Source organism: Heteronotia binoei, chromosome 2, assembly GCF_032191835.1.
Source record: "Heteronotia binoei isolate CCM8104 ecotype False Entrance Well chromosome 2, APGP_CSIRO_Hbin_v1, whole genome shotgun sequence".
Taxonomy (NCBI): Eukaryota; Metazoa; Chordata; class Lepidosauria; order Squamata; family Gekkonidae; genus Heteronotia; species Heteronotia binoei.
The window spans coordinates 36405764-36431444 of NC_083224.1; the positions used below are offsets into that span (position 1 = coordinate 36405764).

The window sequence follows — 25681 nt, forward strand, 5'->3', positions numbered from 1 at the left end:
CAATGTTTATAGATTTCTTCTTTTTCTTTCTTTCTTTTTATTTTGCTAAGTATATTTCCATGAATTGGCAACAAGCACTGGTTGAAATAGCCCTGGAATTGTATCGGCCTCTGTCATTTCAATACTCAGCTACTGTTGTTGGGTTCAATTGCAACTCAAATTGACTTTTTTCAAGCTGTCGACTTTGGGGGAGAGTACCTTGAAATGTGTTCCCTTGATGCAAAATGTCAGTTCCAGGGCTGGGTTATAGTTTGGATGACTAATGCTGCTGGCTGTCTTCCAGTCAGACCCTGACATGCATCTTTGGCCAGGGTGAATCACCCCAGAGATCTTTCTCATGAAATGAAAGCGTTGGCCACGGACCCCTGTCAGGCCAGAGAAACTGACCACAATGGATGGTCTCTTGACCCAGATGAATCAAACAAACCCACCACAGAATTCAATCCTTCTGAAGAAAGAAAAAGACCAGTTGGCTTCACAGTGCCAAATTCTTTCAAGCTGCAGTAGCTTTTCTAAAATTACAAAATTGAGGCTCTGTGATTACTCACAGGGCTGGGAAAGCATGATCTATAAGAACATACGAATCGCCTTGCTGGGTTGGAGCAGAAATTGGAATCTGCAACTTCTGTCCTCTGCAGTAGTCAGCCGAATGCTGTCCAGAAGTTCTGAACTAGGGCAAAATAGAGGCATCTGTTCTCTCTTCTTTGATTCTAGGCATACTTGGCCCCTATCCCTCTCTAGTCCAAGGTATATAATGGTTTGGTACCTCTGAGTGCGGATATGCATCTGTATGTTTATCAAAAGATGCATCTTAACAGGTTAGTGCAGCTTGGAGAACATTGTGAGGAGCATGTGGGTCTGCGATGGCTATGCACATGAAAAGCCACATCAGCATAAGGCTTCTAAGAAAACTGATTTATACTGAGTCAGGCTCTTAAGTATTGGCCCACTTCTGTCCAGGCTTTCCCTCGCATGAATCAATTTGTCTGATGCAATCGACATTTCTCCCAACAAAGACATGCTAAAATGCTTGCTCACACTGTGTTTGACCACACGATTGCTCTCAACCAAGAATCTCATGCAGTCATGGAGGGCAGTGGCGTGCACATAATTCTTAAGATTCCTGGACTTCATATTCAGTAAAAGGAAAAAGAGTGCTGGGCTTGAAGTAAGCACTTAGCAGGGGCACATTTGTTTCAGTTGAATGGGCAGGCCATGGGAGGGGCTGTGACTGAGTGGAGAGCTTTGCATGCAGAAGTTCCTAGCTTCAAATCCTGGCATTGCCGCTTTAAAGGGAAAAAAAGCAGTAGGCAGATAATAGGAGAGACCTCTGTTGCCAATCAGGGTGGCCAATTCTGAGCTTGATAGGCCAGTGGTCTGACTCACATGCAGTAGCTCCATGGCCAGAGGTAGCCCTGGAGAGAAAAATAAACACCTTCCAGCTGATGAGCAAAGATGCTGACACTCGTATCAAAAGTTAATTGGCAAGGTCAACCCTGAATCCCAGCAGCCTCTCTAATTTCTGTTGCTGGCAAAATGTCTTGCAGTCTTTGCTGTGGTTTGCTTTGTAACAGCCATGCAGAGTAGGTCATTTATTTACATTTTAAGATGTGGCTGACAAGTGGGCAGTAAGCCAGTTTAACTGAGTAGCAGTAGGAATGCCCCCACCCTGATCTGGATGTCACCATCTCATCAGAACTTAGAAGCTGAGCAGTTTTGGCCTTGGATAGTACTCAGATGGGAGGCCACCAAGGAAACCCAGATCACCTAAGAGAACATAAGAGAAGTCATGCTGGATCTGGCCAATGGCCCATCCAGTCCAACAATGTTGCATAGTAGCCAAAAAAACCCAGGTGACACCAGGAGCTTCACGAGTGGGGCCAGGACACTAGAAGCCTTTCCACTGTTGCCCCCCCACCCCCCGCACAAGCACCAAGAATACAGAGCATCACTGCCCCAAACAGAGAGTTCCATCTATAACCTGTGGCTAATAGCCACTGTGTCTCTTGCCTTGACAACTCTATGGAGTCGCTAGAAGTCAGCTGCAACTTGAAGGCTATTTCTGCCATCAGCAGCTCCGCTAGTGACTTCCTTTGTAGATCAACGGGAGCTGCAGTGGATTGTTCATGTTTCTGCAGTGCATCTATAGCAAAAGTGAGACTTGAACCTAGGCCTCTCAGCTCGAGTCCAGTTTCCCAGCTGTTGCACCGGATTAGTGACTGGAAGCTGCAGTAGGCTCTCTCTTCAGTGCCTTGAATAAACATTTGATATTTCATGTGATGCTCTTTATCAAGTCTCTGTTATAAAGAGACACTTCAGAGTAAGTTTGTGAGAAAGTTGAGGGGAATTTCCCAAAGCTTTTGATTCACCTCTGGTGCCAGCTCAGCGAAATTGCAGCAAAAAACACAGCTTTATGGCTGTCTTGCAGTTCTCAACTAATGAGTTAGGGATCGTGAGTAATGTGTCCCGCTCAACAGACCCTTTAATCGGCTAATTAAGCCAAACAACTCCAAGAGCGCTGTAGTGGATCAAGCAGTATGCAACTAATGCAGACTGATGTTTGACTTCCCCCCCCTAGAGCTTGGCACAAAACTTGTGGTCCAGTGGCAGCTCAGAGTAGACAGGATAGAATTATGCCTTTTTCTTAAACTCTTTTACTCTGGTAGAATGCCGATGCTGTCGGATTGCCCACTGGAGCTTAATTTAATACTGAGTCTTTCAGTCATCAGCCAGTACAAATTGTGACACTGTACTGTTGGAGTTGGCTTTACCCAAATAAAGGCAGTTTGACATGTACATTTACCATATTGTAGTCTGCTGAGGGGTAGGGTTGCATGCTTACAAAGGCACTGGACATGTCCCATAGCCATCCATTTAACTTGAGTAGGGTTGCCAGTCCCCAGTTGAGGGCAGGGGATCCTCCTCCCACTTCAGGGTTATCAGAAAGTGGGGTGGGGAGGAAATGTCTGCTGGGCACTCCATTATACCCTATGGAGACTGGTTCCCATAGAGTATAATGGAGAATTGATCCACAGGTATCTGGGACTTTGGGGGGGCGCTGTTTTTTTTTTAATTAGAGACACCAAATTTTCAGCATAGCATCAGGTTCCTCTCCACAAAACACCCCCCAAGTTTCAAAAAGATTGGACTAGGGAGTCTAATTCTATGAGCCTCCAAAGAAGGTTCCTGTACTTTATTATTTCCAGTGGAGGGAAGGCATTTAAAAGGTGTGCGGTCCCTTTAAATGTGATGGCCAGAACTCCCTTGGGAGTTCAATTATGCTTGTCACAACCTTGCTCCTGGCTTCACCCCTAAAGCCCCCAGATATTTCTTGAATCGGACCTGTCAATCCTAAACTGAAGTAATGTGTATCTTAAGAGTTTTCCTCACAGTACTACTGCATCAGTTCTGGCTCCATATTGCTTTGACTTATTGCCTGTCTTCTGCATGTTTTCTTAAGCCATTACTTTCCCCCTTGCATTTCCCCATTTTTTTTCACCCCTGGTTCTTTGAGGATTTTTTGGTAGCAATTGAATTTGGGTCACCTTTGTTTGCATGTGTAATGTTTCCTCCACTTTTATTGGTTCCTCCCACTTCCCACTAACTGGACTATGACTGTGGGAAACCTCACCTTGTGCTTTCTTTCCTTAGAACACAGCTGTTAGGACAGTGTTGTGTATGTATAGTGGATAGAGAGTTGTTCTTGGGACAAGGGGACAGGCATTCAAATCCCAGCTCTGCCTTGGAGTTCTCTGTTTGACCTTGGGCTAGTCAAAGACTGTGGTGAGAATGAAGTGAAGAAGAAGAGACTTGAGTTTGCCCCTCTGGTTCCATTCAGACATCATTAGGAAACCAGCCCTTCTATTTTGGTCTTGAGCCCTCAAGCTCTTATTCTAGGGTGAGTGGCAAGCCAGCTATGAGTCTATTCTCATCCTTTTTTTGTTGTTGAGGGTGGGGATTTGGAACCAGATATATAAACTTCCAAACAAAATTAAGCCCAAGAGCAATTAATTCTTTCAGAGAGACTGTTGCATAGGGTGCTGATTGGCTGGTCCTTGTGGCGATCGTTAAGTCATTCCCCTCACTCTAAGCGGAAAGGCTGCTAGAAGGAGGGGGATGAAAATCCATGTCAGTCACAGCTTCTGATAGAGTCACCAGAAGCAGGGAGCAGCAGAGGTCACCTCTTTGCAGAAGGAGGTTCATTGTCTACTCCCAACAAAATTAGGAACTTGCTCCATACATATTGCTGGTTACATCACATTCACTGACTATCTTCTTTTAAATGATAAGTAATCACATTTACACTTAACCATCCCTTTCAGTGCCACCATAGAGAGATGCCAGCCCAAGTGGGATCTGGGGCTCTTTCAGAATTACAGTTTATCTTCCAACTTCAGGGGTCGCTTCCCCTGGATAAAATGGAAACTTTGGAGGGTGGGCTTATGGCATTGTACCCCGCTGAGGTCCCTGTCAGTCCCAAACTCTGCCCTCAAATCTCTAGGGGATTCCCAGCCTGGAACTGGCAACCCTACCTCCCCCTGCCCGCCTGCACTAGGGACCCAGGGGGACCTGGCAACCCCACCACTAGAACAATCCTGATTTCTATTATTCCTAGTCTCATTGATATGTCTGCTGTCAACTCACAACAGTTTTAATATGCAGATAAGTTAGCGGGGAGGGGGGGGAAGCAAATATTGACCGTCTAAAATTAGGACTTGTACACTCAAGATTATAAAACCAAAGCAGCAAGACAGATGGAGCATGATATTTAGGGAGAAAGGTCAGCATGATTGCCGCAGGATGTTTGCTTTATATATGTAGATACCCTGTAAAAAAGGACCGGAATTGTCATGGGCAACAGATATGCTCATGGCCTGCTGAGCACGTGGTTGCATCCACGTAGACCCATCCTTTGTCATGATGATGTACCATCAGGAACGAACGGCTCTTCAATCAGGGGACGTGTTCATTTCACCCAGCCCTAACTCTCCAGCCTCCTTGGGGGCTGATCTAAACATCATCTGGGTTCATTTAACATCTCAGATTCACAATGTTTTATTAGTGCCGTTCCAGTGGTTCGGTCACTAAACGGAATCAAATGTTTTTGTGGCTTTGCCATGATTCACTAGTCTCTTGAGTGCTGAACTGATTTTTGTAAGCCGTGCCTTGACTGTGTTAGATCAGCATCCATAGCTATAGATGTAACACCTCCCTTCCAGAAAACCTTTCACTGTCCATCCCGCTCTTCTTAGAAGGACATCAGGGTGGCATTTGTGGGTCTTCCCCCCCCCCCCTTTTGTCCTCACTGCAATGCTGTGAGGTAATTTAGGCTGGGACTTGTTCAAGGTCACTGAGGGAGCTGTATTATGACAGAATGAGAATTTGAACCTGGAACTCTCCAGCCCAACTATCTCACCCCCCCACCCCCACCCCACTGCTTCTCATCTCTCCTCAACACCCATCTTTTCTTTGAATACTTTGGCTCAGTCTTCAGCCTCAATTGAAACAAAGTCTGAATGAATATATGAACAGGGCTGGCCAAAAGGATTTTGGTGCTCTAGGCAAATGATGAGTTTGCTATCAGACCTGACTCCCAGGCAGCACATTTTAACTGTGCATATGCATTCTGCAATGAGAACTAATATAACTCAACTTCTTGCAGGCCAACAATGCGCATTTACTATAGATTCAGGTGGGTAGTCATGTTGGTCTGAGGCAGCAGAGCAAAGTTTAGGTCTGGCAGCACCTTTAAGACGAACAAAGTTTTATTCAAGGGATAAGCTTTCATGCACGCAACAGCTTATACCTTGAATAAAACTTTGTTGGTCTCAAAGGTGCCACCGGACTCAAACTCCATTTTTATTTACTATTGTAATTTGTAAAAGAACTTTTTTAAATATAACAAATAAAGAATCACTTTTGTCTAATTTGGTACCCCTTGAAGCCTGGCACTCTAGGTGACTGCCTAGTTCACCTCTATGCTTGGGCTGACTCTGCATACAAAAGTAAGAAACTTCAGTTAGGGTTGGCAACCTCCAGGTGAAGATCTTGCAGAATTACAACTGATTTCCGGATGTCAGAGATCGGCTTCCCTAGAGGGTGGACTCTGTGGCATGATACCCTGCTGAGGTCCCTTGCCTCACCCTCCCTAGGCACTTCTCACAGATCTCCACGAATTTCCCAACCCAGACCTGGCAACCCTAATCATCTTTGTGCTGAGTGAGACTGTGGGCACTTTCACACATGCTAAATAATACAGTTTTAATGCACTTCAGTGATCGTTTGCAAGTGGATTTTGCCATTTCAAATCCAGTTGCAAAGTGCATTGAAAGTGGACTGAAAGTGTGTTATTTAGTGTATGTGTGAAAGCGCCCCAGGGAAAGTGTATGCGCAATACATAGCCTCTCCTCTCCCGGTGTAGTGAACGCCGCGTGGTCACTGTCTGGCTATGCCTGGCAGATGGTCACTGCAATGGCCTCTCCTGCATTACTGCATCCGTAGCAACACCTTCTCGCTGGTCCCCCCCGTTTTTCACAGAGTTTGCTACGTCATGGTGCGACCGAATTGTCCGGCGGTATAACCGGATGGGCAGGCTGGGCCCACCAACCTCGCCAGCCTAAGAGAAGGAAAACTCTAACATCAAACCCGGGCAGATAGAGCTCGTTAATGTAACACCTGCCACCTGGAGGACTCGCTGCCGGCGTCCCGGCTTACTGGGCCATGGCAGATGACCCCCAGGTGAAAGGGTGGAGCCAGTACCGCGCACACTGCACTTCACCTAAAAAATTCCTCTGCGCAGGCCTGAAGGGCATATCCACATGCACAACCCACAACGCATCAAGTCCTGCAGCGATGGGCAAGGGGCGAAACGGCAGGTGGAAGGTGCCACTGGAAGCCGCAGTCCTGATCCTGCATGTAGGCGGTTCAAGATATTGGTTGCCTGATGCTAACCCGGAGACAAAAGCATTTTTCGGCAGCACCCTGAATGACCAAGCAGCCTTATCTAGGAACAGCACTGCTTGCTCCACACAGAGAGGGGCCTAGAAAAGGTGGCCTAAACAAAGCTCGTCTCCTCCCCCCCAGTTGGCTAGCCACGGTCAACGGGCATCCTTACTTGCGGTCAAAAAATAACAACAAAGAAAAGGCATGCACCTGCCTCACAAAGTGTGCAAAGACTAAAGCTTGCGTGTTGGAACATCAGAACCATGCTTGACACAGTAGACAGTGGTCGCCCTGAACGGCGCTCTGCTCTAGTTGCCCACGAACTTCTCAGGTTGAATATCGACATAGCAGCTCTCAGTGAGGTCCGTTTCCCTGAGGAAGGTAGTCTTCAAGAACACGGTGCTGGCTATACCCTCTACTGGTCAGGTAAGTCAAAGGCTGAGAGCCGCCTTTCTGGCGTTGGCTTCATGGTCAGGAACTCCATTGCCTCCAAACTCGAAAACCTGCCAACAGGTCACTCAGATCGCATCATGTCCATGCGCCTCCCACTTCAAAACAAGCAGCATGCAACACTCTTCAGTGTGTATGCCCCAACCCTTCAAGCAGATCCTGCAGAAAAGAACAAGTTCTATGCTGATCTACACAACCTTGTACGGAAGACCCCTACAGAGGACAAGGTGATCATCCTTGGCGACTTCAATGCCAGAGTAGGTAAAGACTCGGAAGCCTGGAAAGGAGTACTTGGCAAACACGGCATTGGCAACTGCAATGACAACGGGCACCTCCTGCTAGAATTCTGCATGGAGCACCAGCTCACCATCACCAACACTATCTTCCAGCAGAAGAACAGTCTGAAGACAACCTGGATGCACCCACGGTCCAAGCACTGGCACCTTATCGACTACATTCTGGTGCGCCAGAGAGACCTTCAAGATGTCTTACACACCCGAGTAATGCCCAGTGCAGAATGTCATACGGATCATCGTCTTGTACGCTGCAATCTCCGTCTTCACTTTAAACCCATGCCCAGGAGAGGAGGTATCCCTTGGAGAAAGTTTCAGGTTTGCAGTCTCCAGTCAGCCGAAGTTAAAGCTGCCTTCCAGGCAAAACTCCAGTCAAGAATTGAGGACCCCAGTTGCCCCACAGACCCTTCTCCAGAAGCACTCTGGGAACACCTAAAAACTACCGTCCTGCAGATCTCTGAAGAAGTCCTCGGGTTCTCCACAAGGAAGAACAAGGACTGGTTTGACGAGAACAATCAAGAGATCCAAGAATTACTGGCGAAAAAGAGATCTGCCTACCAAGCACATCTTGCTCAGCCCTCCTGTCCTGGGAAAAAAGCAACCTTTCGCGCTGCATGTAGCAACCTCCAGCGCAAGCTTCGAGACATTCAGAACGAGTGGTGGACCAAGCTTGCAGAGAGAACCCAGCTGTGTGCAGACACTGGTGATTTAAGAGGGTTCTACGAAGCCCTGAAGGCAGTATATGGTCCATCATATCAGGCTCAGAGTCCCTTGCATAGTGCAGACGGCCAAGTGCTCCTCACAGACAAGGCATCCATACTGAACCGGTGGTCGGAGTATTTTCAGGTTCTCTTCAGTGCCAACCGCGTAGTTCAAGATTCAGCAATCCACCTCACCCCACTTCAACCGGTGAAAACAGAGTTGGATGAGATCCCCACCCTAGAAGAGACTGTTAAAGCCATCAAGCAACTGAAAAGTGGCAAGGCAGCGGGAGTTGATGGAATTCCACCAGAGATCTGGAAGCATGGGGGCACAGTACTACATAGCTCACTTCACAAAGTACTTGTCACCTGCTGGGAACAAGGCAAATTACCACAGGACTTTCGCGATGCAATCATCATCACCCTATACAAGAACAAAGGGGAAAAGTCAGACTGCTCCAACTACCGGGGGATAACCCTGCTCTCCATCGCAGGCAAAATCCTTGCCAGAATACTCCTGAACAGACTGGTGCCCACCATTGCAGAAGAACTCCTCCCAGAGAGCCAGTGCGGCTTCAGAGCTAACAGGAGCACCACCGACATGGTATTTGTTCTCAGGCAGCTCCAAGAGAAATGCAGGGAACAGAACAAGGCTCTGTATGTGACTTTTGTCGACCTTACCAAAGCTTTCGATACCGTTAGCAGGAAAGGCTTGTGGCAAATCTTGGAACGTTTAGGATGTCCCCCAAGGGTCCTCAGCATGATCATCCAGCTACATGAAGACCAGCGAGGCCAAGTCAGACACTGCAACGACCTCTCGGAGCCCTTCCCAATAGGCGCAGGTGTAAAGCAAGGCTGCGTTCTCGCGCCAACTCTATTTACGATCTTCTTTAGCATGATGCTTCAAAGAGCCGCAGTAGATCTAGATGATGATGATGGTGTCTACATCCGCTATCGCACCGATGGCAGCCTGTTCAACCTGAGGCGACTAAAGGCCCACTCCAAGACAATGGAAAAACTCATCCGAGAGCTACTGTTTGCTGATGATGCTGCACTCGTCTCCCACTCGGTATCAGCTCTGCAGCATATGACGTCCTGCTTTGCAGAGGCTGCCAAGCTATTCAGCCTAGAAGTTAGTCTGAAGAAGACAGAAGTTCTCCACCAGCCTGCACCCCAGGAAGATTATCACCCTCCCTGCATCACTGTGGGTGAATCAGTTCTGAAGACAGTCCAGCAGTTCAGCTACTTGGGGTGCATCATCTCCTCAGATGCCAAGATCGACAAGGAGATTGACAACAGGCTGGCAAAGGCAAACCGTGCATTTGGCCGACTGCACAAAAGAGTGTGGAGCAACAAGCATCTGAAAAAAGGCACAAAGATCAATGTTTACAAAGCGGTTGTGATGACAACCCTCATCTACGGCTCCGAATCGTGGGTTTTATACCGTCATCACCTGCGACTCCTTGAGCGCTTTCATCAGCACTGCCTTCGCACCATCCTCAACATCCACTGGAGTGACTTTGTGACCAACACTGAAGTCCTCAAGAGGGTGGAGGTTACCAGCATCGAGGCACTGCTGTTGAAGACGCAGCTGCACTGGGCAGGGCATATTTCTAGGATGGAAAACCACCGCCTTCCCAAGATTGCCCTGTATGGCGAACTCTCCACCGGCCATCGAAATAGAGGGGCACCAAAGAAGAGGTACAAGGACTCCTTGAAGAAATCCCTTGGCACCTGTCGCATCAACCATCACCAGTGGTCTGACCTAGCCTCAGATCGCAAAGCATGGAGGCACACCATCCACCAGGCTGTCTCTTCCTTTGAGAACGCACGCATAGCTGGTCTTGAGGACAAAAGGAGATTGAGGAAGAATCGCACTGCTACAGCACCAACCCTAAATCAGACTTTTCTCTGCAGCCACTGTGGCCGGACCTGCCTGTCCCGCATTGGTCTTGTCAGCCACCAGCGAGCCTGCAGCAGACGTGGACAATTGCACCCTTCTTAAATCTTCGTTCGCGAAGGCAAGCCGAGAGAGAGAGAGAAAGCGCCTGTATATCTTGCACAGTACACCTTGCGCTGATTGGTGGAAGTTCTCTAGAGTCTCAGGCAGGGAAAGATCTTTTCCAATATCTGCTACTTCAGATCTTTTAGCTCCAGGACTCTTCTGCATGCAGGGCATGTAGCCTACCACTGAACCACAGCCCTGTCCTCCAATTACCCATGATATCTCTTTATATTTATTCCATTTTGCACTTGCTTTCTGTTTCTTCCCTCCCTTCCCCACACTGTGTTCCTGCACCAGTGAGATTTTGCACTGTAAGTTCCTTGGGCCAAGAATGCTTTCTCTCTCTCTTTCTTACCTGCTTCAGCAAGGGTCCCACGTTGCAGGGAGGGAAGCAGGGCTTTGTTTGGTAGAAAAAGGCCAGCAGGAACTCATTTGCATATTAGGCCACACCCCTGATGCCGAGGCAGCTGGAACAGCATTCCTATTCATTCCTGCAAAGAAAAAAAAAGCCCTGGAGGGAAGCAAACCTTCTGTGACCTACCTTAAAGGTTCATAGACTTAAAATGGCAGAAGCTCTTGTGGACTAGAGCCTATTTCATTAATTGCATGAAATGCAAACGATGCAGTCTATGATGGTTCTTTGCAAAGCAAAACTGCATGCAAAGTAAGCACACTGGAGTACTCCATAAAGCAGTCGGGGGGGGGGGGGCGGGGATGAGATAGTTGGGCTGGAGAGTTCCAGGTTCAAATTCTCATTCTGTCATAATTCATTCACATGCTAGTTACCCTGACTTGGAAGGCCCAGGCTAGCCTAATCTTGTCAGATCTCAGAAGCTGAGCAGGATCGACACTGGTTAGTACATGAATGAGAGACTACCAAGGAAGTCCAGGGTTGCTGTGCAGGGGGCAGGCAATGGCAAATCACCTCCAGACGTCTCTTGTCTTGAAAACCCAACAGGGTCACCGTAAGTCAGCTGTGACTTGACAGCACTTTCCACTTTCAACAAGCTAGTTACATGTTTAGGTCTCAGCAGTGAATATACATTCCTGTCACACTGCAGGTGTACTTATTTGTCTTTCATACAAATACACAAACGTGTTTGGCATTTCAGTGTCTCTTGAGCCCAGTGTTTTCTTCATGCTCATTTTCCCATATCTGAAGCATTCTCTAGTCCTGATGCTCCATAAGGACCTCAGCATGGCAGAATGCTGTACAGTCCACAGCCCAAAATAGCCACTTTCTCCAGGGAAACTCTTCTCAAAACCCTGGAGCTTAATTGCAATTTTGGTAGGTCTCCAGGCCCCACCCGGAGGTTGGCAACCCTAGATCTAGTATTTTTCCATAGACAAGGGGGGCTTTTGCTGAGAAGTAACATTATTGCTTCCTGATTCATTTGCTGAAAAGGACCATATACTCAGAACTCCCAGGCCCCTCTCCATGACTAGAAGAAGAAATTGCTAGAAAAGTACGTAAATCCATGTACACTTGCAAGTTGGGGGAGTCAGTGTACTTCCCATGCCCCTTGGTACAGAATTTTGGAGGCTTTGACAGACAATTTACACTTCTTTTTTAGTCCAGTGTGTGCATGGGCATGGATTCTACTCTCTGCCTGATGTTTTAAGGTCACCTGGGCTCTGCTGAACATGTGTTGCATCAAAGGAAGCACGAGTCGCTGAGCTGCAGTGGACCTGCGGAGCAGTCTGGCTGGCCGCTTGGACGTGCAGCTGCTGAGCTTGCCTGGGGGTGGCCTGGTAAAGAAGGAGCAGCACATTTCTGAAACGCTTGCCCATTAGCTGCCTTAGAAACAATGGAGTACTTTGTGCTTGTAGCAAACTTTCCCGGGGAAGGGCCGGGGTGTAAACTGCACCACCCCAGGAGTGATCCCAGAGGTCCTGCTGACTCAGACGCATGTGAATCATCCTTGCTCTACCTCCCCCCTTTTTCCCAAGAGACAGTGCTTTTATTGGAAGCTTCCAAGAATATTAAAACTGTTTGCTTGTATGTTCCTTGCATTGGACCAGTTATTCTAGCTTGTGGAGAGTGGCATCTTTTCTTTACCACCATGAGGCTTAATTTACGTTACCCAGACCCGACCCCAAGAAGGAGGGCTGGCTCCGTGCTGTTCCCCATGATAAAGAAGCCCTCATGTCCTCTTGCCATTGATACCTGCAAGGCTGGTATCATCAAAAACAAGACAATGTCATTAAAATGACCCTGAGCATAACAGCAGCCTAAGAAGCATGGCATTAAGCAGCCTGAAATGATGTAAATCAAATGATCCTTGGGCCAGAAGCAGATTCTAAAACAGGGGTGGTCAAACTTGCTTAACATAAGAGCCACATAGAATAAATGTCAGATAATTGAGAGCCCAAGACATGATTGTCAGAGTTTGAGGGCAGGCAGGCAGGAAGGAAAATAGATGGGGCGGGAGGGAAAGAGAGGTGGAGAGAAAGCAACTTTAACTTTAAATGCATTCTTCAAGCAGCTGGTGGCTTGGTTTGGAGAAGTGATTTAAAGAGACAAATGCCTCTTCCAAACCAGGTGGTGGGGGCTTCAAGAGCCACACAATGTGTGTGAAAGAGCCACATATAGCTCCCGAGCCATAGTTTGGCCACCCCTGCTCTAAAACATGGAAAGGATAAAGCCTCTTAGCTAAAAGCCTGGATAGAAAGGAAGGTTTTAGCCTGGTGCCCAGAAGGAAGCTCAGTTCCAGGCAAGCCTCAGTGGGGAGGGCATTCTGGAGGCAAGACTGTATGGGCAAGATGATGGGCTAATTCAGCAGCAGAAAGGATTGTGGCCTTTTCCATACCTCAGGGTTGCCACTGTTTTCCAGCGAGTTGAATTTCCAGCTTATGCTCTGACTCTGTGGCATATCTTCCACAAAAGAGCATTTATTTGGTTGGATTTGGATTTATTTGGTTGGATTTGTTTCTTCTTGAATTTAGATCCAACCCTCTACATGTGTTCTGCACTTCCTTGAAGGGGTTGTCCGGCTCTGTTAGCATGTACTTCATCAGCAGTGGAATCTCCTCTCTTTTTTGCTCATGTGCAGAAACGTTATAACAGCATAACATTGTAAAAAGGCTGGATGTATCATGGGGAACAGCATGGTTGGTGCCATTTTTGCATATACAGTAATGTTATAGCATCATAAACATTTCTGAGAAAGAGAACACAACAGGAGCTATAAGGGAAGAGAAGCGGGGGGGGGGGGGGGGGGAGAGAATGAAGCAACAACACAAGCCTGTGGCATCAAAACCTACCCACCCAAAAAAATGAAAGGACTTCATGTGTGAGTAATAGCATGGAGAAAGCTACATGAAACATTTGTTTGCCTGTTTTTCCCCAACATTTTAACATTGCTATAGTAATATAATATAGTAATATAATGGGGAGGGGGGATCCACGCTGTAACACAATCAACATTATGCTTTTTAAAAATTAGTGGATTGCTCAGGGAACAACATGGTGGGGTATAAGGGAGGTGAACGTATGACACTGACAACACAAAAGGGTGGTGGGAAACAAAATCCAAAATTGGGAATTCATCACTGGAAAACTGCGCGTTCAAATCTGAAGGGGGGGGGGGGGAATAGCAAAAAAAGTGGATTTGAAAAAAGTGAGATAATGGGGCACTAAATTCAGATCTCCTCCTGGGGAGGCAAAAAGTTGGATGGAAAATTTTACAGACTTTGATTATTTAACAACACACTTGTGTGGAAATGGTCTGTGACTCAAATTAGGAAGACATATTGCTGGAAACATTTACAAGCCCACTAGGGATAATACGCATTAGTATTTGCAAGCCTGCTGGGGATAACACATATGACCCAACTTTTGCCAGTATTGATTTGGGATAATATGATGGATGTTTAGGAGGACCTTCACAGCTCTTTGATGCGTTTCTAGATGTAAAATGCCTACATCGTTGTAGCTTCCCAGTTCCTTTGTGAAGACACCATCCATGTATTTTTGGAATAAGAGGTTTCAGGCATGGCTTAATATTTCTTTCAGATGGACAACAGATTTGGGAGATGGAAGCCACGGTGGATAAAGACAAGAGCCAACCCGTAAGTAGTCAGCATTTTCTCTCCACTCTTCTTCCCCATCCCCAGACATCAGGTTTTGTTCTTCGCTAGTAGGCAGACCTCTACAGAATACAACAGCAGTCTAGACAGGATTTGGTTGTACTGGAGTTCACTGAAATCAGTGGGCGTAAAAAGGCTTAATTGTATTTTGGACTGTGGCCCAAATGTGCCCTTGTTATGTCTTGCCTCTTGGGTGCCAAAAGACTTTCCTAGTAGCAGGGTGCAGCCCTATTTAACATGGTTATTATGGGTTCTGATCCAGCACCATGTGTTAGGTGTTCACTGCTGGCCATAGTGACTGAAAGTGTTCTCCTATGCTCGTGAACCTTTGCTGCCCAGTATCTAGCATGGGTGCCCCCAAGGCCTTCTGGCTGTGATGTTTTCCTCTTTTGTGGCTGCTCCGTAAGTCTTCTACACCTCTAGGTAGCGAGCAATGTTCCCTCTAAGCTGCGGAGTCTCGTGAGCAAAAATTCTACTTTGTGAGTTACTGCATCAATTAGTTTGCTCTGAGGCCATTTTTTTCCTGAGCTGAGACAAAAAAATTAGCCAGAGGCTAAAAAACTGTGTACTGGCTCACATTAACTCAGCATAGAGGGAACCCTGGTAGCTAGAAACCCTGGTAGCTAGAAACCATTAAGACATGATTACAGATGAATAAAAATCTGCCTGGGATATCTGCAGGCTACATGAGGGTAGATGGCAACTTTCCCAGAGCAAAACTAATTTGCCACCACAAAGTGAAGCAAAACTGGCATGGTGTGAAAAGTAGCCTGGGGTGTGAACTAGTCTTCCTTACTAGTCTGTGTTTGAGGAGCAAAACCCTGCTTTGCATTGTGTTGGTGACTAGTGATATTAATCCAAGGTCATGTTCCTCTCCTTCTAGTCTCCACTTTGTAAACAGTATGTTGCAAAAGAGGGTGATGAGGAAAGCAGGTCCTTTCCGTGGTGCTGAGAAAATACATGAGACTGGTTACCAATATTCTGCGTGACAATAGGCGTATGGGCTCACCCTGGGTTTCTCTGTGTTCTTTTTTCTTTGCTCTGTGTGGTTATAAAACTTTCTCAAACGGTTGTTGGCCTGTTTGACCTTGTGGGCCTGAAGTGGGGTGGGAAGGGATCCTGTTCTCTGCTTTCTTGGATGGCAAAAGGGCTCATCTACATTACATGCATGGCTTGTTTTTGTAGCAGGAACTCCTTTGCATTGTAGGCCACACCCCTCTTATGCAGCCAATCCTTCAAGAGCTTACAGGGCTTTTCTTACAGGGCCTACTGTAAGCTCCAGGAGGATTGGCTGCATCAGGAGTGTGTGACCTAATATGCAAAGGAGTTCTTGCTACAAAAAAAGCCCAGGCTGTACCCAGTATGGTGGCGACTAAAGCCATGTATCTATCAAGAGGCTTGATGTCATGGCTTCTCTACTGTGAAGGTCTGCTGATTTCCACTATATTCAAGCGGCCAAATTCTCTGCTGCTTCCTTATCCAAGTTTTTGGCAAGGCGAGAACGGAGAAATGAAGGAAATACCAGAGTTTGATGGTGTGAAGAATGTCTTTTTTAAAAAAAGCTGAGGATAAAATACCCAGACTTTAAAAGATTTTTGGCAAGGTCAGCTACATTCCAGCAATGAAGAGAGTACATTCTTGGTAGACGTTCCAAGAAGGATTTACCTAGAGGTCCTGATAAAACTAGATATGCTGCTAGAAATGCTTTTACTCTTGAAATGTTTTTACTGCTGAAATTTATTGAAATCTGTTATAACGCCATATTATTATGTGAATTTTAATATTTTGTAATTGTTTTAACCGTGTTTTATAATTGCAACTGATGTAATGTGTGTTTTATGCTGTGAGCCGCCCTGAGCCTGCTTCGGCGGGGAGGGCGGGATAGAAATAAAAAATTATTATTATTATTATTATTATTATAAAACCGAATGTCTTGTAATGTCATGTTATCTCTTCTTCTCCCCTCTTCACATTTCCAGAATATGCTTTTTGTAGAGATACCACAGTATCGGAACAAACACATTCATACCCCAGTCAAAGTGAATTTCTACGTGATCAATGGGAAGCGGAAAAAAAGCCAGCCGCAACATTTTACCTACCTCCCAGGTAATTCTATGGCATGCGACATCACGGCTCAGGTCAGACATCATGGGAAACTATGCTTAATTTAATTGTTCAAATGCAGGCCACTCAACTGACCATGGTTAGAGTACGTCACATCAGCATATGGAGCCATGTTCCGAATTTGGTTTACCAACCACTGTTGGTCTTAACTATGATTTTGTGTGAAGTATGAATGTGGACAATAGAGGAAGGAGTGGTGGCTCAATGCTAGAACATCAACTTTCCATGGAGAATGTCACAAGTTCAATCCCTAGCATATTCACTTAAAAGAGCTGGGTACAGGAGATGTGAAAAACCTCACCCTGAGACCTCAACTATGGAGAGCTGCTGACAGCCAGAATAGACAATACTGCCTTGATAGACCAATGGTTTAAGTCAGTATGAGGCAGCTTTCTGTCCATGCTGGCTTAATCCTGTTTTTCCCCCAGGCAAGATATTCACAGGAATGCAGGGTGGTATATTAACTAGATCTTCTCTAGGAAAAGAACAGCGGCACTGACACCAGCATTTGTCAAGTCAAATCAGGATATTTATTTATTTATCAGATTTATATCCCGCCGTCCCCCGACAGGCTCAGGGCGGCTAACAACAGTTTAAAAACATTAGCAATTTACAAACATATTAAAATTAGATATATAAAAACATTTCCATACATATTAAAAATCCGAGATGGCAAGCTTCTGATTTCCATTATATTAATTCAGTGAGATTGTCAATGCTGAAGGTAATAGCCACCTCCCCCTAACCATTAAAGGCGAATTTAAAAACTTCAGTCTTACAGGCCCTGTGAAACTGTGGCAGGAACTGTGAGCAATCATCTGCAATTCCAGTCCTGGTGCACAAACTAAACTAAAATAAGCCACAGTTTTGCATTATGTCTAACCAAGCCGTGGTTCTGCAAGTATTGTTTACTGTCTATGATTCTTCAAACGTAGCTATTTATTTTATTTTAAGCAAGTAAATTTGGCATAACCAAATAGGTGGGCAACCACCTAACCAAGGTTACAATAAAAAAAAACCTAATTAACTAACTACAGCCAGCTCTCAATCACTATGTCTGATAACAAATACCAATCATGCAACTAGCAGAACCAGGCCACCAATTAACAAATTGAGTCTATTCAGTGGGGCTTACTCCCAGGAAAGTGTTCATACAGGATTGCACTAGTAATAATCGCTAGCTCCTGTTTGTTCAAAGCATGCATTTATTCTGGGGGGAAGCATTTCATGATGACATACGGACAGCTCAGCATTTCTTGCCCTGGAATCTGAGTGGATGTCACATAATTTTGGTGTGTTCAGCCTGCCCAAGGTGTCATTTGTTAATAATCCCTTTTCACGGACAGGCAGCTGACCTGACAGGGCTGCTTGTCCAAGGCCACCCAGTGAGTTCATGGCTGAGCAGGACTTTGAGCCAAAGTCTTCTAGACTCGTGTTCAGTTTGATGCCACTCAGATACACTGGGGGAGGGGCTCTGAGTGGATTCACAATATATACATACATGGCTTTTTTTTGTAGCGGGAATGCCTTTGCCTATTAGGCCACACACACCCTGATGTAGCCAATCCTCCAGGAGCTTACAGGGCTCAGCCTACTGTAAGCTCCAGGAGGATTGGCTACATCAGAGGTGTGTGGCCTAATGTGCAAAGGAGTTACTGCTACAAAAGAAGCCCTGCCTATATACAAGTGGAAAATATGCTGGTGCAGTATCCTCAGATACATGCATGCATTCATGAGAATGGCTTCCAGCACCTCCATTCTCTGGACTCATTTGTGCAATCAGTTTTGCCGTTCAGGATGTGGCTTTGCTGCCCTAGTTTTGCTCATTTCTTCTGTGTTCATGAACCTGGTTAATGCACACATGACATCACTTGAAGACTCTCTGTTTGGTTACTGTATACTAGGTCCTGGTTCATACATAGATGCTTATCAGACGAAGACTGCACTGTAGTAACCCTGCAGGGAAAAATCTCACCATTACCTTGAATGCCGAGCTTTGCAAATGAAGTCAACGTGTGCATTCAGAAGTCACTTAGCCTGTGATTAATGATGCAGCCCTAAGCTAAGGTTGCCAGATCTCCCCTGGCTGCTAGCAAGGAATAGAGGATAGATTGCCAGATCCAGATCGGGAAAGTCACTCAGATTTGAGGGTGGAGCCTGTGAAGGACTAGGGTACAGTGCCATGGAGTCCACCCTCCAAAGCAGCTATTTTTTTCCAGGGGGAAATTGTAGTCTGGAGATGAACTGTAATTCTGAGGGATCCCCAGTCCTATCTGGAGGCTGACATCCATATCCTAAGCAGAGGTATACCCTTTGCACCAGTGATCTTAGAAGAGAGTAATGCTGCTCAGGACTACACTATAAGCACAGGAAAATGAAGTATTCCTGCGTGTCTCGATCTCAGTACTGGCTGAAGAGATGAAGCAGTTCCATTGAAATATTGCATCTGAAGTGATATAAGAGTTCTAATGGCTAAGACTTCAGGAGAAAGACATACAATTCATTATTGCTGCACTGTATTTATTTATATTTATAACCTGATACTCCTGAGCTGCTCAAGGTACAAGTGGGGGGGGGAGGGGAAGCATAATAGCAAAAGTACAGATTTACAACAATGCATATATAAAATATTTTTTTAAATTTCAAAAAGTTAATCTATGCGTAATAAGGCCCTGACCTTGTCTGATCTCAGAAGCTAAACAGAGCCAGACCTGGTTAGTATTTGGATGAGAGACCTCCAAGGAATATCGGAGTCATAACTTGACTTGACTTTAGAAGAAGAAGATATTGGATTTATATCCCGCCCTCCACTCCAAAGAGTCTCAGAGCGGCTCACAATCTCCTTTACCTTCCTCCCCCACAACAGACACCCTGTGAGGTGGGTGGGGCTGGAGAGGGCTCTCACAGCAGCTGCCCTTTCAAGGACAACCTCTGCCAGGGCTATGGCTGACCCAAGGCCATGCTAGCAGGTGCAAGTGGAGGAGTGGGGAATCAAACCCGGTTCTCCCAGATAAGAGTCCACGCACTTAACCACTACACCAAACTTAAATTTATTTGATTTATATCCCGCCCTCCCTGCCGAAGCAGGCTCATGGCGGGATATAACACGTAGGCAGGCAATGGCAAACTGTCTCTGAACATATCTTGCCTTAGAAACCCTATGGGATCACCATACATCAGCTGTGACTTGTTGGCAAAAATAAAACTAAACAATAAGACAACACAATATATGCATCAAGCCTGGCTTTCAATTAAAAAAAACAGTCACATAAAATGACCATAAACAGAAAAGCAGGCCACAAAAGTATCAGAGATGGCAAAATGGGCCAATTCATTTGTTCTTAGTTTCTCCCTGCTCCCCCTCCCTGTTTCATAGCTGCTTACTTAGAATCGTGTCCTTTGTACACTCCCTTCCAGTGCCTTCAATCAAAACAGAGCCCATTGATGACTATGATCCAGCTTTAATCTGCAATACAGTACACAGTGGTCTGGGCACAGTGACACAGCCTTATTATTCGCACCACACAATGGTCACCGAATCTCCTTCCTGTCTTGTGGCCACAATGGCTTCCTGCCAGCAGCTTCGTTCAAGTCTGTCTTCCCCGGAATCTCGATATCCTCAGCAAACCCCAGGGGCTGTAATATACCAAAGAAGCAAGAGTCTCAGCCCTAGCCACCTGGGCTACCAGCAATCTAGTTTGATGGCTACACAGGTTTCCATTCCAGATGTGCACAGGTCCGTGCTGGTGCACACAGGCTCCCCCAGCCAAAGCTCAGCGGGGCTCCACCATTCTCCAGCCAATCAGCAGTCTTCCCCTGTGATTCACTGTTCTCCATCAACCAACCAACAGCTGAGATGTGAAAGCCATCAAGAATTTCAGCACATCATGTGCAGCGAAAATTTCGCGACCAGCGGAGTGAGACCCAGCCAGCCTCAGGTCAGCCAAGCACAAAGGTTAAGTCCAAGCTCGTACCCTACCGTGATTCAGCAGCAGAGAACAGCGAAAAATGGACCACCAGTAAGTGACCCAAAAGAAGTATTACCAACTGGAGTGACTATTAAGCAAGAACAGAATCTTGACCAAGCCTACTTGGATGATGGTAAGTAACGCTTCCTTTTTGTGTCCTATTCTGCCATTTAGTTAGAAATCAGAGTGGCCAAGTCTTGCATAGCATGCAGATCCGTCTTCAGAAAAACACTTTTCATATGTGCAGAAGATTTTTTATTCCCCGATGCAACATGTTTTGTTCACTCCCTTTGTGGTGTTAGTCCTTTGCTTTTAACATCTTGGAGGTGGGGGGAGGGGCTCAGATTTTATGTTTATTCTCTAGACAACGCCTCTCTGTATATACTCCGTCTTTAAATTTTGAGAGATTTTTTGCTGTTGTTACTAACAGAGGAAGTACATGATTAAAAATCAAAAACTGAAAAACAGACACAAAGGCCCTTGTAAACAACCCAAAGAATAGGTACAGATGTTGCTTTTGTAAAATGCTTTTGTGGCACTGAGCAAGCTATAAAACGTCTTCTCTCTGAACGTTTTATGAAGGATGCGGTGGGCCCGCAAGCCAAACTCTTGCAAATGTCAGCAGTTGATTAACAGTGACATATTGATTAATGAAAGCATCATTTCTTTGTTCTTAATGCAAATGTTTTAACTTTTGGAGCTGATAGAAAAACAAGAACAAGACTTGGTTTGGATACTCCTCACTTCTCTGTTTGCCAGGGGAGGGCCTCAGTGCAGTTCAGTGTGTGAAATCCAATTGAATTTTGCAGCATTAGAATCATTAGGGTTACCAGCCCTAGCTGATAGTGTGGCAGGAGAATTCAGGGATAAGTTATTCAACACAGTTCTGATGTGTGACATCACTTCTGAGGCAAAACCGGAAGTGATGTCATTATGTCAAGGCATTGCTCTAGAATTCATCCAAAACTCTATGGTTTAACTATTGTGGGTATAGTCGTGGGCTGTTTGTTCATACATAGCTGTCTTTTAGGGATGCCAGGCTTGGCAGCTGATAAGTGCTTGGGGGACGGCAGAGACAAGAGAGGACCCAGCAGCATGTACGACATGATGTCGCTTCTAGGAAGCTAGCATTAGCTAACTATAGGAATCGGTAGAAACACTATGGTAAAACCACAAATTTTGGCATATCTGACAACTATGTGACATTGCTTCTCAGTTTCCCCCAGAAATGCCAGACATAACATTGGCATTTTTTAAAAAAATTCTCCCACAGCTTCTTGGAGCAGGTGTGGACCATGAAGCCTGCTGGTGGGAGGCTGGTGGTGAGAGCCAGTTTGGTGTAGTGGTTAAGTGTGCAGACTCTTATCTGGGAGAACCGGGTTTGATTCCCCACTCCTCCACTTGCACCTGCTGGAATGGCCTTGGGTCAGCCATAGCTCTGGCAGAGGTTGTCCTTGAAAGGCAGCTGCTGTGGTAGTCTTCTCAGCTTCGCCCACCTCACAGGGTGTCTGTTGCTTGTCTAAGGCCATTGGTGAGTTTATGGCACAGGCAAAAATTAGACCAGAGCCTTTCTGCTCTGTCATTCAGTCTCTTAATCACTATGCTGTGCCAGTGACCAATAATGCCTTTTCACCTGTTGTTTGTGATTCCCAAAAGTTGCAAATATAGTGCATCCTACATCTGTTTGACTCTGTGTGCGTTGTTCGGAGAGAGGTCCTTTTCTGCATCAGATTGTGTAGATCTATTTGCTGTGCAGAACGCGTTTCATTAGTGCCTGTTTGACTCCCTGTTTCCCTTTTGAGTGTGAGATTTGGCTGGTAAATTTTCGGTTGTACATTGATGCAGCTTAGAAGCTGATTGCTTCTCCTCTATTCTGTCATCAGTACTTCAAGTAATAGAGTAGCCAGGTCCCCCCTGGCCACCACCAGGGGATTTATGAAAGGGCTGCCACCTCTAAATTGGGAAACTCCTGGAGATTTGGAGATGCAATCTGGGGAGGACAGGGACCTCATTGGGGTACAATGCCATACAGGGCCAGGGCCAGAGTTCCTGGTGACCTAGGCCCCACCTTGGGCAGACCCAGGAAGGTGGGGGGCAGTAGCTTGTGCTCCTCCGATCCTTCCTTTGGCTCCAAGGAGTGCACATGCCGCTGCATCGCTCCACCATTCTCTGCTTCCTGGGTCTTCCTGGAGCAGGGTGGAGCATGCTCTCCTCCAGAGGAGAGCACATGCCACTGTGCCACCACACTGCTCTTGGCTTCCCGGGTCTGCGCAGACGTGAGAAGTCAAGAGCGGCGGGGGGAGGGGGTACCCAATGGGGAGTCCTTGTAGGCCAGGTGACACCCTAGGAGGCAGCCTACCTGGCCTACTCCCATTCACCGACCCTGATGCCATAGATCTAGTCCACCCTCCAAAGCATTCATTTTTTTCCAGGGGAACTGATCTCTGTAGTCTGGAGAGAAGCTGTGATTCCAGGGGGATCCGCAGCTCACAGCTAGAGGCTGGCATTACTATCAGACAATGATATTTCTCTGTTTATCAGCTTGGAACAACAAGAAGGATGTTCATAGCACCACCCTCTGCAGAAGGCAATATGGAGGCTGCTTGTGTAGCTCCATGTGTTGACTGTTTCCTCGCACATGAACATATGAAGCTGTCTTGTATTGAGTCAGATCAACCATTGGTCTATCAAAGTCTCCTCTGACCTGCAGTGACTCTTCAGGGCCCCAGGCTGAAGTCTTTCATATCACCTGCTACCAGGAGATTGGTGGGATTGAAACTGGGGCCTTTGGAATGGCAAGCAGCAGTTCTTAATATAAGTGAGCAGTGAGTTGATATGATTCTTTTAATCTGCTAAAAACATTCCCATGATTCTGCATACCAACTCACTGCCCACTTATATTAAGAACTGCTGCTTGCCATTCCAATTTTGTCTAATAAAGTCTGCTTAGAGCATATGAAAGCGTACATTCTGAATAAAACTTAGTTGGTCTTAAAGGTTGGACTTGTCTACTGCTTTGTTTTATGTGATCTGGCCTCAGTGTTCCCATTTTTTATGTTTTCAATTAAATATTAAACAACAAACTTATAACATTCTTTACCATAGATAATCATTAGAGACATACAAGTAAAATATATCACTCAAGTAATTAAACTATAATCATAAAGCATACACAGGTAATATAGGAATAATGCTACTATTGATGAGATAAAAAGGGGGGGAAAGAATAAAGAAAAAAGTTGTTAAAATATATAATTTGAGTATATAGTGGGTTAGGGGAAAGAACACCATGTTCAGTAAGATAAGTAAGTATAGAAAACCAAATATTTATAAATTGTGCCTCATAGTATTCTGAACTTGGCGATTGAATACTAATAGATATTTTATGCATAATCTCGGCTTGTCTTCGCGAACGAAGATTTAAGAAGGGTGCAATAGTCCACGTTTGCTGCAGGCTCGCTGGTGGCTGACAAGACCAATGTGGGACAGGCAGGTCCGGCCACAGCGGCTGCAGGGAAAAGTCTGATTTAGGGTTGGTCCTGTAGCAGTCCTCAAGACCAGCTATGCGTGCGTTCTCAAAGGAAGAGACAGCCTGGTGGATGGTGTGCCTCCATGCTTTGCGATCTGAGGCTAGGTCAGACCACTGGTGATGGTTGATTGGACAGGTGCTAAGGGATTTCTTCAAGGAGTCCTTGTACCTCTTCTTTGGTGCCCCTCTATTTCGATGGCCGGTGGAGAGTTCGCCATACAGGGCAATCTTGGGAAGGCGGTGGTTTTCCATCCTAGAAATATGCCCTGCCCAGCGCAGCTGCGTCTTCAACAGCAGTGCCTCGATGCTGGTAACCTCCGCCCGCTTGAGGACTTCAGTGTTGGTCACAAAGTCACTCCAGTGGATGTTGAGGATGGTGCGAAGGCAGCGCTGATGAAAGCGCTCAAGGAGTCACAGGTGATCCATAAGCGTTGTTGAGTGTTCCCATTTTTTAAATCCGTGCCCTCTGCAGATCTGCCAAAGTATCAGTGACTGAGAACTGAATGCAGTACTTTGTTGTTTGTGTAGAGATGCTGAGTGAGAAGTCCCCTCCTGATGTCTTTTAACCACCTCAAAAACAGCCATTGGAATTGGCTCACTGTGTACACATACCAAATGGAGGCGATTATTTTGAGATACAGGACTGGATCTACATGTTTATTGAGGGGGGGGGGCAACATTTAAAAATGGCATCCCTTTCTGGGCCCATTCTACCTTATGGGTCCATAGAATAGAATGGACTCCATACCCAATTTTGCGCCCCCTCCTCCCGTGGCGCCTGGGGCTAGCACCCCCCCTCTTGCCCCCTCCCCCCCCCCCCCCCGATCCGGCCCTGTTGAGATATTGATGGTGTTTGGCTAGTATTGCGATGAAATGGTTTTCTCCTTGAGGGGGAAGAAAAATTAAACAAACTAAAACACATACCGGAGATGCAGACCAGGGAGTGAAATGTTGATAGCACTCCTAGCTAACCTTTCCAAGCTTTTAAAAATTGGTACTGCAAACAACAATCCCATTTATTCTAAGCTACTTCAACTCTCTGCTCTTTCTCCTTCCAGTGAACTTTTGACCTTCCTTTCTTTTTTTTCTCTGTTCAGTTTTTGGACAGCAGTGATTTCTTTATATACTTTTTACTATTCCCACTCTTGTAGTTTTGTGACAAAATGTTGGATTGTGCTTCAAGGCACAACATTTTTGGTTTTACTTCTGCCACAATTAACCTGAGAGAACCTCTGGCAGGCGGGCTGGCTGTGGGTTCCTCATTCTATGAAATGGGCATCAGCACATTTCCCTTGCAGAGACTGCTTGGGGGTTTGCACTCATTAATAAGTCAGGTTGTGTAGTTGTTAAAATGCCATCAGATCACTAATGGTGAGGTGACCACATAGAGTTTTCAAGGCAAGAGACCAATGGGTGGTTTGCTGTTACCTTCATCTTCACAAAGACCCTGGAATTCCCTAGAGATCTCCGATCAAGTATTAACAAGAGCTTATGCCATTAAAGGTTGTAGGTATGGTATGGTATGGTATGGTATGGTATGGTATGGTATGGTATGGTATGGTATGGTATGGTATGGTATG

The 25681-nt window shown here is 46.0% G+C and overlaps 1 protein-coding gene across 4 annotated transcripts in view; it reads left to right on the plus strand.

The window, feature by feature from the left end:
* NFATC2 (nuclear factor of activated T cells 2) overlaps nucleotides 1-25681 on the plus strand; it is a 202480-nt gene that overhangs the window by 121386 nt on the left and 55413 nt on the right. For all 4 annotated transcript variants that reach the window (XM_060230784.1, XM_060230785.1, XM_060230782.1 and 1 more), the window contains exons 7-9: nucleotides 14407-14462; nucleotides 16460-16586; nucleotides 20022-20705. In XM_060230784.1, the coding sequence (XP_060086767.1) occupies nucleotides 14407-14462; nucleotides 16460-16586; nucleotides 20022-20705 (867 nt within the window). The remainder of the gene's footprint in view (nucleotides 1-14406; nucleotides 14463-16459; nucleotides 16587-20021; nucleotides 20706-25681) is intronic.